We start from the raw sequence: 17,029 nt of genomic DNA, 5'->3' as shown, positions 1-17,029 counted from the left end.
AATCGGCCCAACTTGTCCATGCAGACCAAAATACCCCATCTAACAGGCCCCGTGTCCCACTCTGTCTGCGCCAACCAGCGATCACCCCTGTACACTAACACTATACTACACACAAGGGACAATTTTACAACTTACTGAAGCCAATTACACTCCTACAAACCCATACACGTCCAAAGAGTGTGGAAGGAAACCGGAGCTCCTGGAGAAAGCCCACGTGGTCACAGGGAAAACATACAAACTCCATACAGACAGTACCCATAGTCGGGATCGAACCCGAGTCTCTGCCACTGTAAGGTAGCAGCTTTACTGTTGCGTCACCGTGCCGCCCAAACTGTGTGGTGCATCACTGCTGAGTCCAAGTTTTGGCTGAGCAAGCGTCGTCAGCCTGATGTTAGTCTGAATAAATGCCACTGTTCCTCGGTACATGTAACGTACCGTTAATGAATCATAAAGTACCTTTGAACCATCTCCATGGAAAGGAAGAAGGAGGAGGTGCCCCACACTGTCAATCTCAACCAAGCAGCAAGCAGATTCATCAGCAGTATACCACCTTCCAAAATCACACTTGTCAATTGTGGATTGTAAAACAAAATGATAATGTGCTCAGTCTCTCCTTTGGTGTCTTGTCATCAGACTCCGATGCATTTGAAGAGCAAAGCTGTGGGGAACCACATTCCATCTTGGCTCAACTATTGATGAACTTATTTGTGAAGGAAAAGGAATAGAATTGCCCATTGAAACTGGTCGTATTATATTCATCTGGAGTCTTGAGTACAAGAAGAGATGTGACTTTCAGGACAGTCTGGCTGGAGACACACTAGATTAATCTCTGGTATTTTTGGCATGTATAACAGATCAGATTAAAATTCCATGTGGGGCTACAGTGTAACTTGATTTTAGTACAGTGTGGTAATGAGCATTTCTCTCCATGGTGTGGAAAAACACTCTTTGTGCATCTCGGCATCAGGCAGTTTCAAGTTATAGTACAGGTCCACCACCGATTTTCTGTCAACATTCCTCCCCCCTCCCAAATCCCCCCTCCCCAGGAAGTCCCCCTGAAAATGTGGCGCCTAATCCGGGAGAGGTGGACATTCTCAACCTCATCGGCACTTCCATGCCGATCGGCAGGTTGAATTTGCCACTGGAACTCCGGCCCGGCAGATCCGTTCCCATAGCAGGGAAGTTTCTCGGCCCCCTGAGGCCGTGACCTCTGTTGATCCAGCAAGACGGACAATCCAGAAAGACTTTGGAACCAAGGGTGCAATAAAATCAGTGGTGGACCTGTACAGGAAGGTCGTTAGTTTCAGCAATAAATTACCTTTGGTCAAAGAGCGTGAAATACAATGGAACTTGAAGCTATTTCTTGTACCCTGATATTCGGTCAATTGTGAGAGGCTTGTTGGAATTTGTCCCAATGCTGGCACCACAAGGGTGTGTGTGCTTTTGAGAGATGATGGATGGTCAGGATTTGGGCCATGTTAATAAGGGCGTGTGATCTCTGATTTGGCAAAGGTAAAAAGCCAGTAGCTGACCAGGAGGGCTTTGAAATAACCAACAATAAAGGTGAGTTCGAGGCTTCAAGTACAGTTTAGTTTTTAGTTTGGTTTTGAGATGGAGTACGGAAACAGGCCCTTCGGCCCACCGAGTCCGCGCCAACCAGCGATCCCTGCACCCTAACACACTGGGGACAATTTACATTTTACCAAGTCAATTGACCTACAAACCTGTACTTCTTTGGAGTGTGGGAGGAGATCCCAGAGAAATCCCACGTGGGTCAGAGGGAGAACGTAAACGCTCTGTATGGACAGCACAGATAGTTAGGAACAAACCCGGATCTCTGACGCTGTGAGGCAGCAATTCTAAAGCTGCGCCACGTGCTGCCTATGGTCAGGGGATATTACGGTGGCGAAAATAAACTGTCTTTATAATGGCCTGGATGTGTGGTTGGAATCTGTCTTTGGATGAAAAGTGATGCCTGGTTTGTTAACAGTCTGGGTTAGATGATTGGCAAGGAGAGGGATAGAGTTGATGACTTATGCCCCTGTCCCACTTAGGAAACCTGAACGGAAACCTCTGGAGACTTTGCGCCCCACCTAAGGTTTCCGTGCGGTTCCTGTAGATTTTTGTCAGTCTCCCTACCCGCTTCCACTACCTGCAACCTCTGGCAGCCACCTGCAACCTCACGGAAACCTTGGGTCGGGCGCAAAGTCTCCAGGGGTTTCCATTCAGGTTTCCTAAGTAGGACAGGGGCATTAGGAGCTGCTGGACCTTGCCATTGGTAGCTGGCACAGTGGTTTCAATCTGCCCACTGAGGAAAGAAGTAGTGTGTTCGCCCAGCACCGGACATAGGCCGAGCAGTGCGGCAATTTAAAGTAGGGCAGCATAAAGCGATGTGGTGTTGACCATGTTGAAGCTGAATGTCAGCAGTATGTGCGTGCGTGTGGGAAACTGTTGCTGCCGTGCAATGAAGTGAAACCTACTTCCGTGACCAAGCTTTTGATCTCTGGTCCAGGTGTGTTGCTGTCGGTTCCCATCTGATAACATTTATGAAGTGCTTTGGATCACTTTTTATTTACAAAGCACTTTCGGCGGCCTATGTTCACTGCTTCCTATAAAGAGGAGGCCACTCGGCCCTTCGAGCCCACTGTCTTTCTGTTGTGCTGCTACAAGTAAGAATGTCATCGTTCTATCAGGGACAAATGACAATAAAACACTATTGGCTCTTTCAGTCAAATCCAGGATGATCTGATTGTGATCTCAGCTTCATCTACCCTTCATAATCTTTCCATCCCCTTATCAAGAATCCATCTAGCTCTACCTTATTCAAAGACTGGCTCCCTTTGAAGAACATTTGCAACCATCAAAGAAATAAATCATCTGTCTCATTTCTGACTTAAATGGATGGCGTCTTATTTTTAAACAGTGATCCCTTCTTAAAGATTTTCCCACAAGAGGGAACATCTTCTCCACATCCACCCAGTCAAGACCGCTCAAGATCTTGCGTTCAGTCAAGTGCCATTACACTCTTTAAGCTCTCGCAAGATACAGATTTCACTGTCGAACCAGTCCTTCTCAGATAACCTGCCCATTCCAAGTATTACCCTCATAAGCCTCCTCAGACAGTTTCAAATACACTCACATATTACCCTAAATGAGACTAAAACTCTGCAGAGTAGTCCACCAATGCTCTACTTAATCGAGGCATCGCTTCCTTACTTTTATACCCACTTCCCCTAGCAATAAATGAGAACATTGAAAGTTTTCCTAATTACTCTCTGTACCTGTGCATATCAGTCTGTAGAAGGGTTCCGACCTAGAACGTTGCCTATCCGCGTTCTCCAGAGAAGTTGCCTGACCCGCTGAGTAACTCCAGCACTCTGTGTCGAATCATGCATTATGTCTCGTGGAGCTGTGATTTTTCACAATTAAACATAATGTCTTTTTCGATTACTTAAAAGGTTTTAGACATGGGTTTGTCACTACCGATAATTAGTGTCTATCGCTAAGCCTTTAGCCCATGTGATGTGTACTGAATGCCCAACCTTGCACACACCACGTTATGTAGTCAGTTGAGTTCTCTACAGAGGTTCCAACATTAGGAGGCAGGGAAGACTTCTCTTCCTACACGTTAGGGGCAATGCTGCCAAAAGTGCATTGGAGCCTAGCTTGTGACTCAATCCCTGGATGAATAATCTTCACGACCTCAACTACGTTGCCTTTCACAAAGGTAGAACGCCACTTGGGTACTGAAGAGAGATTAGAACCTGGAAGAGCTGCCCAGGCGACAGGGAAGAGGCATGGGAGAACTCGGGAAGGTATATACTGCATCATGTGTTTAAAATTGAGTTTTAATAGTACCAGTAAATGTAGTCTGTGGTTTAATGAATCTGAAACTTAATTTAAGGATATTGCAAATTTATTATTAAAAATGTCCACTTTTAAAGCTTGAGGTTATGATATTTAATAAGAATTAATAGAAACATCTCAATGACAGATTTGAAATGGCTATATTTAATAATTTCTCGACAGGAAGCTAAATTCCATCTGCTCTTCTCACTTTCCATTCCTGTCCGCTCTTGATAATGTTCCCAGGAGGCTGCAGATGAAGGGGTTTGATAAAGTGGATACAGCATATCTACGTCCTCGTGGGGAATCTGGGAGAGAAGGGCTAATTAAAACTAGAGCTGGAAGACTCGACTGAGATCAACAAATGCACTTTCCCCAAGTCTGGTGTCAAACCTGGAATGCTGCTCTCGAAAGATGCTGGAGGTGTTAATTGATGCCGATGGATTTTAGGGTGGGCAAGATAGTCACAAAGTGCTGGAGTAACTCAGCGGGTCAGGCAGCATCTCTGGAGAAAAAGGAATGGGTGATGTTTTGGGTCGGGGCCTTTCATCAGACAGACGTCTGAAGAGGGTCCCGACCCGAAACGTCATCCGTCCTTTTTCTTCAGTGGTGCTACCTGGCCCGTTTGAGTTACTCCAGCACTTTGTGTCTATATTCAGTATAAACCACCATCTGCAGTTCCTTTCTACACATTAGGGTGAGCAAGGCTGTCTGTAGACGAGGTGAAACAACATCTTATCGAATGACCACTCGGTTGAGGGGCTATATGACTTGCTCCTGTTGCTTTCTCCTCGCCCATTTCCATTGGGCAGTATACAGGTGCAGTTAGTAGAGCTGCTGCCTCACAGCTCCAGAGACCCTGGTTCGATCCTGACCTCGCGTGCTGACTATGTGAAGTTTGCATGTTCTCCTGGTGACTGTGGACATTTCCTGCAGGTCATAGTCATTGTCATACGGCAGGAAAACGGCCCTTCGGCCCTCCGAGTCTTTTGATGACCATTGGCCACCCATTCACCATAGTTATCCCACTAAACACTCCGGGCAATTTAGAGGGGCCAATTAACCTACAAACTAGCACGTCTTTGGGATGTGGGAGGAAACCCACGCGGTCACGGGGAGAACGAGCAAACTCCACACAGACAGCATCCAAGGTCACGGTCTAACCGTATCTTTAGCGCTGTGAGGCAGCAAATCTCCGGGCCTAGTTTTAATTTCATTTCTACAGTTATAAGAAAATAAAAGTTGTTCATGTTGGAGAAATGAGGATTCTACAGAAAGCCGTGACAAGGTGCCACACGCAAGGCTGCTAAGGAAGATAAGAGCCCATCGCATCAAAGGGAAGATGGATATCAGGTTGGCTGGATGGCAGAAGGCAAAGAGTAGCAATAAAGGGGGCTTTTCTGGTTGGCTGCCAGTGATTAGCGGAGGTTTGCAGGGCTTGGTGCTGGGAGGGAGAGATAGATCAGCCATGATTGAATTCCAGAGTAGAATTAATGGGCCCAATGGCCTAATTCTGTTCCTTTCTCTTATGATCTACAGACGTTAGTAGTCTCCAGTAAATGCACTGCTGGGTACTGTAGCTCTCTACAGACTGGAGTGCCAGTCTAGTCTAGATTATTTTGGGATGTGGTGAAGTAATTTAAATGCTGTCTACTAATCTTAAAGCAAATGTGTAATGAGGCTATTTTAATTAATTTTTATTTTTCGGTTCCCATGTCATAAAAATAACTGCGTTCTAAAACCAGTTTATTGAGTGGTGTGTTTCAAAATGCCCTTTTGCCTTGAAAGGTGCCAAATGAAGGCAAGATTTTACAACAAAGCTTAACTCCCCAAGTTCCCTCTCCCTGGCATTTAGTTTAGTTTAGAGATAGAGCATGGAAACAGGCCCTTTGGCCCACTAGTACTATCCTACACACTCGGGCCAATTTACAATCATACCAAGCCAATAACCTACTAACATGTACATCTTCGGAGTGTGGGAGGAACTGGAGCACCTGGAGAAAACACAAACGGGTCACGGGGAGAACCTGCAAACTCCGTACAGACAGCACCCTTAGTCGGGATCGAACCCGAGTCCCTGCGCTGTAGGACAGGAACACTACTGCTGAAAGAACCTGAAAACCACTTGGGATGATGACCAGAAATTGGGAAGTTCTCCCCTTCTTAATTTATAATGAAAGTTATTTGCAGGAGACTAGAGTGATCATGAGGTTAGTGGCTAACTTTATGTCGAGCTTTGGAAACTCGACACTCCGTGGAAGGCTGCTAATGCTTTCTTAAACTGCTGTTGGTTGAACCGGCAACTTGTTGCACATGTAAATAAAAACCCTACAACAGGGCTGGATGGACACACAGTGCTGGAGTAACTCAGCGGGTCAGACAGCATCTCTCTGTAACGCCATCCATCCTTTTCTTCCAGAGATGCTGCCTGACCCACTGAGTTACAACAGCACTGTATCTGTCTTTGGTTTAAAACAAAATAAAACAGCATCTGCAGTTCGTTGTTTTTATCTATAACTGGGCTTGAGTTTAGAAGTTCGCACCCATATTTACAAATTTTTGCGATCTCATGTCTGTAATTTCCTTTGAGATATCCACCCTCCTGACCTGTGATCATCCCTGAATTGAATCGCTCCATTGCCAGTGTCTTCAGACCTGCCCTGAATAAATCTCCGTAAACCTCTCCAACTCTTTAAGATGATCCTTAAAACCCCTCGTGTCCATGTTTGTGGTCATCTGCTCTATTAGTTAGACTCTGCATTTAATTTTTGTTTGATAATGTTCCCACACAGCAGCCTGGAATGTTTTGCAGCATTCAAAGCGGTAGATAAATGGATATAGTTGTTCTTGTCTAAGACGTCTAACGTGCTGTCCAGTCACACACTATTAACTTAGTAGGCAGCATTCCTCAGCACACTGCTGCTTAAGTGATGGTACTGCAGGCCGTTGAATGCCCTGCTTTCACAATGACATGCAGCCGGCGTGCAGTTTTTGTTTTAATTTTCCCCTCCTTCCTGGAAAGCGAGAGAATCTTTGAAAGTGAGAAACAAACGCACCCTATCCTTCAAAACCATTGTTAAGCTCTCAAAAAAATACACAGTCTTTGGGAAACGAAAGTCTGCAGGAATTCATCCTGAAACCACCCTGTTAATCCTCGGATAATCTTTCTGGCATGGGTCAATGAATTACAGAAAACAAGCTGCAGTTATGCAATGTTCTCCGGAGACATGGAACTTGTACAATGCCCTTTTTGAGAGGCAGCCTTGTGAGGAACTGACCTAGTACCAGACTGTTCAGCCATGGGCTACTTACAGTGGCAAATGCATTGCACTATCATTGTGACTTTTTCTGTGTTTAAACTGTTTGATGTAAATAATATCTTAAATATTTTGGGAGCAGGGCATTGATAATTAGTTTTGGCAAACGCAAAGCTTCTGTTTAATTCGGTTCTCCCACCTTTAAATTAGACTAGTGCGCATGTTAAGCCTTTCACAAAACGTGTTGGACCGAGACTCAAGCTGCTTGTTCAAATGGCAAGAAAATATTTGGGCAAGGGTAGGGAGGCTCGCCAGTGTCCTGATGGGGCAAAATACATCAAGTTCTGCTCGTTTACGCTATCCCTCTTCCCACTTTCAATTTTGGGTGAATTAGCCTATACAGTAACGAGACGATAAATAGGCTCAGTACTCCTGGATTGAAGAGGAGGAAGATTTTAACCATTCCTCAATCCACTTTTTTTTAAACCAGTACAGGTACCTTACTTTAGTTTAAAGATATGGTGTGGAAACAGGTCCTTTGGCCCACCAAGTTACACAGACCATTGAAAACATCTTTGCACTTGCTCTCGGTTGTCAAGCTTCTCATTCACTCCCTACACATGGAGGGCAATTGTACAAGGCTTTACGATGTGGGATGAAACTGGAACACATGGAGGTAACCCACACGGTCACGTGGAGAACCTGTAAACTCCACGGATCCAGCACCCAAGGATGGGCCTCTGGTGCTGTGAGGCAGCAGCTCTATCAGCTGTGACCGGGCACTGCTATATCAGGACCTGTTCCGGAAGTGTGGGTGTAAGGGCAAAGATAATGGGGAATATTGCAGAGGTATTTGTATCACTTCTAGCCACAGATGAAGTTACAGGAGACTGGAGGGAGACTAATGTCTTACCGTTATGGAAGGCGGCACGATGGCGCAGCCGTGGTTGCTGCCTTGCCGCCCTTTCAGCGCTGGAGAGGCGGGTTCGATCCCGACTCGGGTTGCTGTCTGCATGGAGTTTGTACGTTTTCCCCGTGACCGTGTGGGCTTTCTCTGAGATCTTTGGTTTCTTGCCACACTCCAAAGACATACAGGTTTGTAGGTTAATAGGCTTGGTATAATTGGAAATTGTCCCAAGTGTGTAGGGTAGTGTTAATGTGCGGGAATCACTGGTCAGTGCGGACTCTGTGGACCGAATGGCCTGTTTCCCTGCTGTATCTCTAAACTAAACTAAACTACAAATGGCAACAAGGACAAGCCCAGGAAACTACAGGCCAGTGAACCTGACTTTAGTGATGGGAAAGTTGTTGGAGGGGATTCTTAGGAACGGGAGCTACCAACATTTCGATAGGCACGGACTGATTAGGGATAGTCAGCAGGACTTCATACATGGGGAAATAAAGTCTCGCAAATCTAAGTTTTCCTTGGTTTCCTTCCACATTCCAAAGACATGCGGATTTGTAGCTTAATAGGCCGCTAAATATTCCCTAGTGCGTGGCGAGTAGATGCGAAAGTGAGATTACGTAGAAATAATTGGCGATCGATAGTTGGCATGGACTCGGTGGGCCAAATGGCCTGTTTCCATGCTGTTTCTAAATTAAACTAAACTAGTCTCCCTGGAGTTTACAGTCTTACGTACACTTAATCATTTAAAAAAAAAAATGCAGTTTTACGGCGCTGAAGTTGCCTTTTGAACCTGACCAGGAAGGAGGATAGTTTGAGCATGAGGGTGATATTAGAATGTTGGATTTTTCATTCTAGAAGGGTGAGTTTAGATAGTTTGGATGTGACATCAGATTGTTTCATAGTACCAGCCAAAAAGTCCTATGGGAAATTCACAACACCTCCATTTAGGGCGTTACGGTGGCGCAGCGGTCAAGTTCCGGTCCAGTTTGGATCCCGACTACGGGTGCTGTCTGGAACGAGTTTGTACTTTCTCTCGTGACCTGCGTAGGTTTTCTCCCACACTCCAAAGACTACAGGTTTGTAGGCTAATTGTCTTGGTCAAACTGTAAATTTTCACTAGTGTGTGTATGTGGGATAATGTTAATGTGCGGGGAATGCTGGTCGGCACGGACTAGCAGCGGGCCGAAGGGCCTTTTCCCCGTGCTTTATCTCTGAACTAAACTAAACTACTTTCAATGGAGTTTGCTCATTGGGAGCACTTGAGGCAAATGTACATTTGCAATGAAGGGGAAGCTCTTAAGTAAACAAGGGAAGAAGAGCATGAAGAGTAATGTTGATAGTTGGATGAGGGGGGGAGGGGGACATAGGGTGGGCACAAATGCCAATGTTGACTGGTTTAGTGCTATGGGCTGTGGAATCCACAATTCTATGTAAAGAAGGTAATGTGGGAGAGGGAATTTATTTTCATCCTTCCGAATGTTCCTGTTACCATAGTGACCTCATGAAAAGGCATATATAGAGCCACAATGCTAAGGCTGAGTAACTAGTTGTCTGTGAGCGATAGATTCTGTTCACACCCACAGGGGGGAAAAAAGAGGAAATTCTTCAGCTGATGCAGATATCATTTAATGACCGGCTGATGCATCGAGACCTTTGATTTTTATTTCCATTCCTTTCCTCATGTCGTGTGAGGAGAGGACAGTTTTATGTTTCAATTGCTTGTTGCAGTATTAAATTCCAAGTTGGGCTCAGTTGTACAAAGTTGTATAAATTCTCACGGTGACCCAGAGGTAGAGTTGCTCCCTCACAGTGGCAGAGACTCGGGGTCGATCCTGACAATGGACTGCTGTCCGTACAAAGTTGTGTAAATTCTCCCTGCGACTGTGTTGGTTGCTTCCCGGAGCTCCGGTTTCCTCCCACATTGCAAAGAGTGATGGTTTGCATACTGTTCTGTAAAATGCCCCGGGTGTATAGGATGCGAAACCAGGATATGACATAAAACTAACATAATATAACATGAAGCTAGTGTATGGTTGACCTTGAGTTGGTGGGCTGAAGATCCTGTTTCCACACTCTATCTCCAAAATAAACCTTCAGTGCAGGTGCACCTGAGACTATTGGGGCGAGTGGCATTCCATCACTGATCTTCTGTCCAACACGAGCGTAGAATGCATTGAGTTCATCAGAGAGGGACCCATTACAGCCATTGATACTGCCCGACTGAGTTGAGTTTATTTTAGTTTAGAGATACAGTGTGGGGAAAAGGCCCTTCAGTCCACCGAGTCTGTGCCGACCAGTGATCCCTGCACATTGACGCAATCGTACACATACTGGGGAGAATTTACATTTATATCAAGTATACAAACCCAAGCCAATTAGCCTATAAGCCTGTACGTGTTTGGAGGGTAGGAGGAAGCCGAAGATCTCGGAGAAACCCCACGAGGTCACGGGGAGAACGTACAAACTCCGTACAGACAGAACACGCTGTAAGGCAGCAACTTTTCTGCTGCGCCACTGTGCCGCCCTTAATTGTCACGTGTACTGAGGTACAATGAAAAGCTTTTGTTGCATACTAACCAGGGTGCAAAGTGGGAAATAGCAGAACTAGTGCATGGTTGGTGTGGACATGGTGGGCAGAGGGGCATGTTTCCACGCTGTATTTCTAAACTAAACTAAAACATAGGAATGTTAAAACTCAGATGCTGATTGAACTCCTGGATAGAAAACGGAGCTTTTCATAGAAGACCAAGATGTCCTGATTTACATTATTTCTTGAGCAAAATTAATTAAGACTCCTCCGGGAATTATGCTGCTGCTTGTGCGAGCTTCCTTGGTTGCTAAATTTCCAATTTGAGGAATTTCCAAATTTCCAATTTCCAATATGTGCCATAAAGTATTTAAGTGATGGATACCTTTGAACCTCCTGTGCTTGTGAAAGTTGCTGCAGAAATAAAATCATGTATTTGGTTTTGAAGGCAATGGACAAAAGAACTAAAAACATATTTCCACCTTTTTTTACAAATCATTCGACTCTTATCCATGTCATCACCGGAGTCTACAGGATCTGTCTACAGTGAAGGGTTATGGTTGTGGTGTTCTGTACAGATGGCTCCGAATGCTGAATTGATGTGTAATCATATCCTGATCTGCAGTGACGACAGATTAGCCCACTTATCCCTTGCCCTTGATGTATGAACTGTACAGGGCCACTCTGCTGGGCGAAGGTCATGATGCATTGGTTTTTATCGAAACAAGGAACTGCAAATGCTGGTTTACAGAAAAAAAGATCAAGTGCTGGTGTTGGGACAGCACAGTGGTGCAGCGGTAGAGTTGCTGCCTTACAGCACCAGAGACCCAGGTTCAATCCTGACCATGGGTGCTGCCTGCACGGAGTTTGTACGTTCTCCCTGTGATTGAGTGGTTTTTCACTGGGTTCTCCAATTTTCCACCACACTCCAAAGACGTACAGGTTTGTAGGTTAATTGACTTTGGTAAGTTGTAGTGTGTCGCTAGTGTGTGCAGATTAGAAAACGGGGTGATTGCTGTTCGGCGTGGACTCGGTGGGATGAATGGCCTGTCTCCACACTGTATCTCGAAAGTAAACTCAGCTTGTCAGGCAGCATCCTTGGTGAACATAGATGTGATATTTCGGGTCAGGACCCTTCTTCAGACTGATGTTTAGTTTCTGTTGTGGTTTGGTTACAGGTTACACTACTAGTGTGACTTTATGGGAAGAACTCCTCCCTTATTAAAAATGACTGCTTATAGTTGTTCACGGGTTCAATTAGTAAAATAATATCCAGCTGAACCTATAGTCCAGAAGATCCAAATGTCTATTCCATGTCTGCATGCCCTTGAGCACCGGTTAGATCGAGCAAGAGTGTAGGTGAGGGTAAAGACCAAGCTCCACACAATTTGGTCAACCGTGTGTATGAAGTATAACCTCAGCAAGGGTCTGTGATTCCTCTCCACAACTATATTAAGAAGACATGGACTACCTATGGTAAATATGTCAGAGCGCTGGAGAGATGCCACCAATGAACCTCCAGACAAACCTCTAGATCCCCGATGAGATTAGCAAGTCAACGTCAGTCAATCCTCTCCCAGCCAACATCTCCAGCACCAGTCTCCTGTCTGAAGAAGGGTCCCGACTAGTAACATCACCCATCCTTTTTCTCCAGTTATGCTGCCTGACTCATTGAGCTACTCCAACACTTTGTCTATCTCCAGCACCAAAGACCTTTTGCCCCTCAGTCCAATCCAATTGGCAGGCCATACCACTTGCACGTACATCACCGGACTCCTGAAACAAAGAAGCTAGTGGTACAACAAGAGTGGACAGAGCAAATAATCCAAGGACGTTCCGCCATGAAGAAATCTTCACTGACTTGTGAGAATCTCAGGCCCGTGACTGCTCAAAATGTACAACACACTTTCAGGGATGGCACATGTTGAGAGCACACAAACACCTACTATAAAACGTCAGAAGTGCAGGGACTTCCAATCCATTCCTCCGCCCTGCAAAGTGTTTCTTGCCCCAGCAACAACCGTGTGCAGGTCCCACAATGGACTCATCAGTCACATCAGACCGTCGTGGAGTCAGTGTGGTTGCAAGTCCTTATAATCTTGAGGACTTACATTGCATTCACCTAGAAAACTGCAAAGCTTAGATTTTTTTCACTCGAAGGGTGGTGGGTGCATGGAACAAGCTGCCAGAGGAGCTAGTTGAGGCTGGGACTATCCCAACGTTTAAAAAAAACAGTTTGGAGGGGTACATGGATAGGACACGTTTGGAGGGGTATGGACACAAGCGCAGGCAGGTGGGACTTGTGTAGCTGGGATATGTTGGCCAGTGTGGGCAAGTTGGGCCAATGAGCCCGTTTCCACACTGTATCACTCTGACTCTATATCGAGGAGGTGTGTGAACAGGATTCATTTAGCAGGGTTACTACCTTATGAAATTTTCATAATTGATGAGGTATTTCTGTTACGTGAAGAATTTGGATATTATCTGACACTTCTTCCAGCCGAGGTGATTAAGGGGAGATTTAATAAAAGTGTTCATGAGGAGGAATTGATCGATGAGATGGGGGAGGGCGGGGAAATAGACAGGAGTGGACGAGGATCACAAGCCAATGCCACAGATGGAGGAAGATGACCAGAGGGAGTGTGCATGTCATGATCCGGAATGCACTGTTGGCAAGGATGTCGGAAGTGGATTCAATAGTAAATTTCAAAAGAGAATTGAATCAAAAGTTAAATTGGAAAAATAGATTTGCAGATTGCAATCGAGGAGTGGGTGTAGCTGAACCTTTCCAAAGAGCTCGTGTAAAGCAGGGAGGGGATGAGCCAGAGGGCCTCTCTGGGGTGTGCCCAGTGATTTTTGTCGGAGCTTCTGAATGACAAAGCCAGAAATCTGTCTGAGTAGAAGTTCCAGCAGCCGGACATTGCAACAGACTCTGGGGATCGAGGACCACTTGCTGTTGAGGACCAGAATGGAGGGAATGACGGAATATGGATTATATGCTGGCAGAAGAGGTTAGTTTAACCGGGACGTGGTGGGCCAAAGACCCTGTTCATGTACTGTACAATCCTGTTCTATAAGATGCCTGTGCGTGAATTATTTTAATGTTGGGCTTTACCTCCGTCCTTCCCTTCTTAGACCATCTTCCATTCGCCATTCCTTCAAGTTTTCTTTCCCTGTTTTCTCACGACGAGGACTGAGTCCGTTCAGCTCATCACGTCTGTGCCAGAGCCATTAAAATAAAGAAAGTACAGGGAAGGGGACTGTTGAAATCAAGTCCACCAGCTACTACAAGATCTTCACAGAGCGAGGCTTTGATCCAGTAGCACGGGGAGTTAAGACCGTTGAATTCCAGATGTATCTCCTGGTCAAGTACACGTGGACACACTCTGACTACAGACAGGCACAGATGTACTTAGACCCGTGGTCTTATCTACAACCTCTACCTCTGCCTCGCTAACTTGGCTTCTCCCGCCCTCACCCTATTTCTGATGTCCCTGCCTCCTTGCATTTTTACCAGACCAGTTCCCACCCACTTTAAGTTCCCCTGATCTTCCTTTTGCCATCCTTTTTGATTTTATTTCTCATGCTTTCTGATAATGACGAAGGAGTCCTTTCGGCCCATTACATCTATACCTGTGTGAAGAAGGGCTCTGACCTGAAATGTCACCGATTCCTTCTCTCTAGAGATGCTGCCTGACCCGCTGAGTTACTCCAGCATTTGTGTCTTAACATCTATACCAGAGCAATTTTATCAGTCCCCTTCCCCTACTTCCCTGATGCCCACTAGTTCAGTTTATTGTCATGGGTACCAATATACAGTGAAATGTTTTTGTTGTGTGCAAACCGGCCAGAGGAAAGACAACACATGATTACAATTGAGCCATTCACAGTGTGCAGATACATGATAAAGGACCACCCCTCTTCTGTAGTGCTATCGTCCATCTACATAAGGATCACTGATTAACATGCCAACCACACGTGGGAGGAAACCCAGGCGGTCACAGGGAGAACCTGTAAACGCCACATGCTAGCAGCACTGGAGGGCCTGAAGCTGAAGAGAGATGTCGGGGTCACCTGCTGAGCCTCTGTGTTTGTCCACTGTTCCCTTCCCATTCCCACCACTTAGTTTAGTTTAGAGATACAGCGCGGAAACAGGCCCTTCGGCGTGCCGAGTCCAGCGATCCCCGCATACTTACACTATCCTCCACACACTAAGGACAATTTACAATGATACCAAACCAATGAGCCTACAACCTGTACACCTTTAGACTGCGGGAGGAAACGAGAGAAACCCCACGCAGGTCATGGGGAGAACGTGCAAACTCTGTACAGACATCGCCTGCAGTCAGGATTGAACCCGGGACTCTGGCGCTGTAAGGCAGCAACTCTACCGCTGCGCCACCGAGCCGCCCCTCACTAAGTTGCCGCATTTGCATCTGGCTTGTGTGGCTGCCCGGTAGATGCTCCAGCAGAATGAGCCCCTCTGGGTGATGGCACTGTGACCCACCCACCGCGGGACCCTACCCTCCTGACGTCTGGTAGTGTGGGGGGTGGCCTTGCTCCGGGAGAGAGCGAACAGCCGGCAGCTGAAGGGTTGGGAGAGAGTCTGGGTGGTTTAAATTGCAGTAGTTAATTAAGCTCATTTTGTGCCTGCCCATACCTAATTTGTGTGACAGTAATCCTTCTAATTGGAGCCCAAGGCCTGGGGCTGCTGTGGTGAGAATAGTCTGGATGGATGGCTTGACAATCCGTATGTTTATATTGAAAATTGGGACGCTTTGCAAAGTTCTGGCCATTTTTTAAATCCCATTTAAAAAAAATCTCCATCTGGTTTCCAGCCCAGTACACTCAGGCAGGTACAATGTGATTCAAAGCAGAGTATAAAACCCTTTTCAGAGCTTTCAATCTACGTAACTCTGCTGTATCAATATTGGTGAATTGTATTCTGTTACAGGACTCCTTCACGGGTGAACTAAACTTGCCGTCTGTCACCTGCTGTGTTGATGGTGGCTGGATGGAGATTTTAAAGAAAAGTATTTATGTTATTTTCTAGCCCCCTTTATGATTTTTGACTCTCTGCATCTCTCCCCTCCACCCAGCCTCGGACCAAAAACCTCAGAGATCTTTGGCCTCATGTGTTATCCCCTATTAATATTGCTCCATCCATTGTGTGTTTAGCTGCCTTTTACCCAAGCTCTAAACTTTAAAACACTTATTTAAAACTTGGTTCACTGGCTGTGTCCTTAGTTCCTTCATCTACATTGGCTTGGTATGAAATTTTCTCTGAGATTTAGTAGCATGCTTCCAAGATGCAGGCGACTATTTGCGTGCTCGCCACAGAGGCAGATCTCCAACCACATATTACAATCGCTCCACACTCTTAAATCTCTATTCCTACAGCAACATTTCTTACTTTAATTATGATCTTCATCGTTAAACGTTATTCTATTATCGTGCATCTGTACACTGTAAATGCATCGAATGTAATCGTGTATTGTCTTTCTGTTGACTGGTTAGCACGCAACAAAAAGCTTTTCACTGTACCTCAGTACACGTGACAATAAACTAAACTGAAACTGAACTGAACCCATTACTTATCAAGATTCGATCGACCTCTGCCATAAAAGTATTCGAAGATTCTGCTTGCAGCATCCTTTTGAGGGAGAGCGCTCCAAATACGCTCAACTCTCGAGAGAAACAGTTGTTGTTTCATCCCTTCAATGGGGCACTACATTGAAGCTTCCCCCCCCCCCCCCCCCCCCCCTTAGTTCTGCATCTTCTCACAAGAGGGAACTTCCTCTCCATGTGCAGTGTGTCAAGTCTCATCAGCATCGGATTCCCAGCACGTTGTGCCTGTCAGTTCTAGTGTGAATGTTACTCTCTCGGCACTGGAAGCAATGAGAGCATTGTGCCACTTGGACATCTTTGGTCTCCACCCTTTTGCAGGCATCCCCTTTCTAACCTCTTCCCTTCCCTTGCTCTCTGAGTTACAATCCATTTGTGTCCTGCCTCTTCCAGCTCTGGTGTAGCTGCCAGGGATTTGGAGCAATAAACACTCTCCATACCTGCTGACTGTCTTTATTTCAGTGTTCCAGCATCTTTGGATCAGTCTTATAAACCTTCCCTGAACTGCTTCCAACACAATGTCCTTCCTTGAATAAGGAGACTATTACTCTGCACAGTAGTCCAGATGACATCCGGCCAGTGCCTGATGTTACTGAAGCATAACCTCACTACCTTCAGGTCCTCAAGCATTGTCTTCAACTGCCAAGAAAGGGGCCTGGATTCGCTCAGTACATTTTAAACTATTCTAGCCAGAAGATGAGAGAGGAACATCATCCGATCATTAATCCCATGTATCGGAGCTGTTTGAAGAGCAACACCCCAAATCAGAAGTCAGTAGAGAAGGCGCTGAGCCTGCTGTCTAGTTGAACCATTCCCTTGGGTCAGTGCAGTAGTGCAGTGAGGAGTGATGATGCATGGGTTCGATAC

General features: G+C 45.8%; 1 protein-coding gene across 5 annotated transcripts in view; it reads left to right on the top strand.

Annotated features, from left to right (window-relative positions):
- hipk2 (homeodomain interacting protein kinase 2) overlaps positions 1–17,029 on the top strand; it is a 183,355-nt gene that overhangs the window by 21,230 nt on the left and 145,096 nt on the right. The window contains exon 1 of one of the 5 annotated variants that reach the window (XM_055650355.1): positions 12,323–13,548. The exons of the other annotated variants lie outside the window; for them this stretch is intronic. Within the exon in view, the coding sequence (XP_055506330.1) occupies positions 13,410–13,548 (139 nt within the window). The 5' untranslated portion in view covers positions 12,323–13,409. Of the gene's footprint in view, positions 1–12,322; positions 13,549–17,029 lie in introns of those variants that run through there. 5 annotated transcript variants of the gene reach the window in all.

Source organism: Leucoraja erinacea, chromosome 19 (assembly GCF_028641065.1).
Source record: "Leucoraja erinacea ecotype New England chromosome 19, Leri_hhj_1, whole genome shotgun sequence".
Lineage (NCBI taxonomy): Eukaryota > Metazoa > Chordata > Chondrichthyes > Rajiformes > Rajidae > Leucoraja > Leucoraja erinaceus.
The sequence above is the reverse complement of the archived record's forward strand: the minus strand, read 5'-3'. Positions and strand labels throughout refer to the sequence as shown.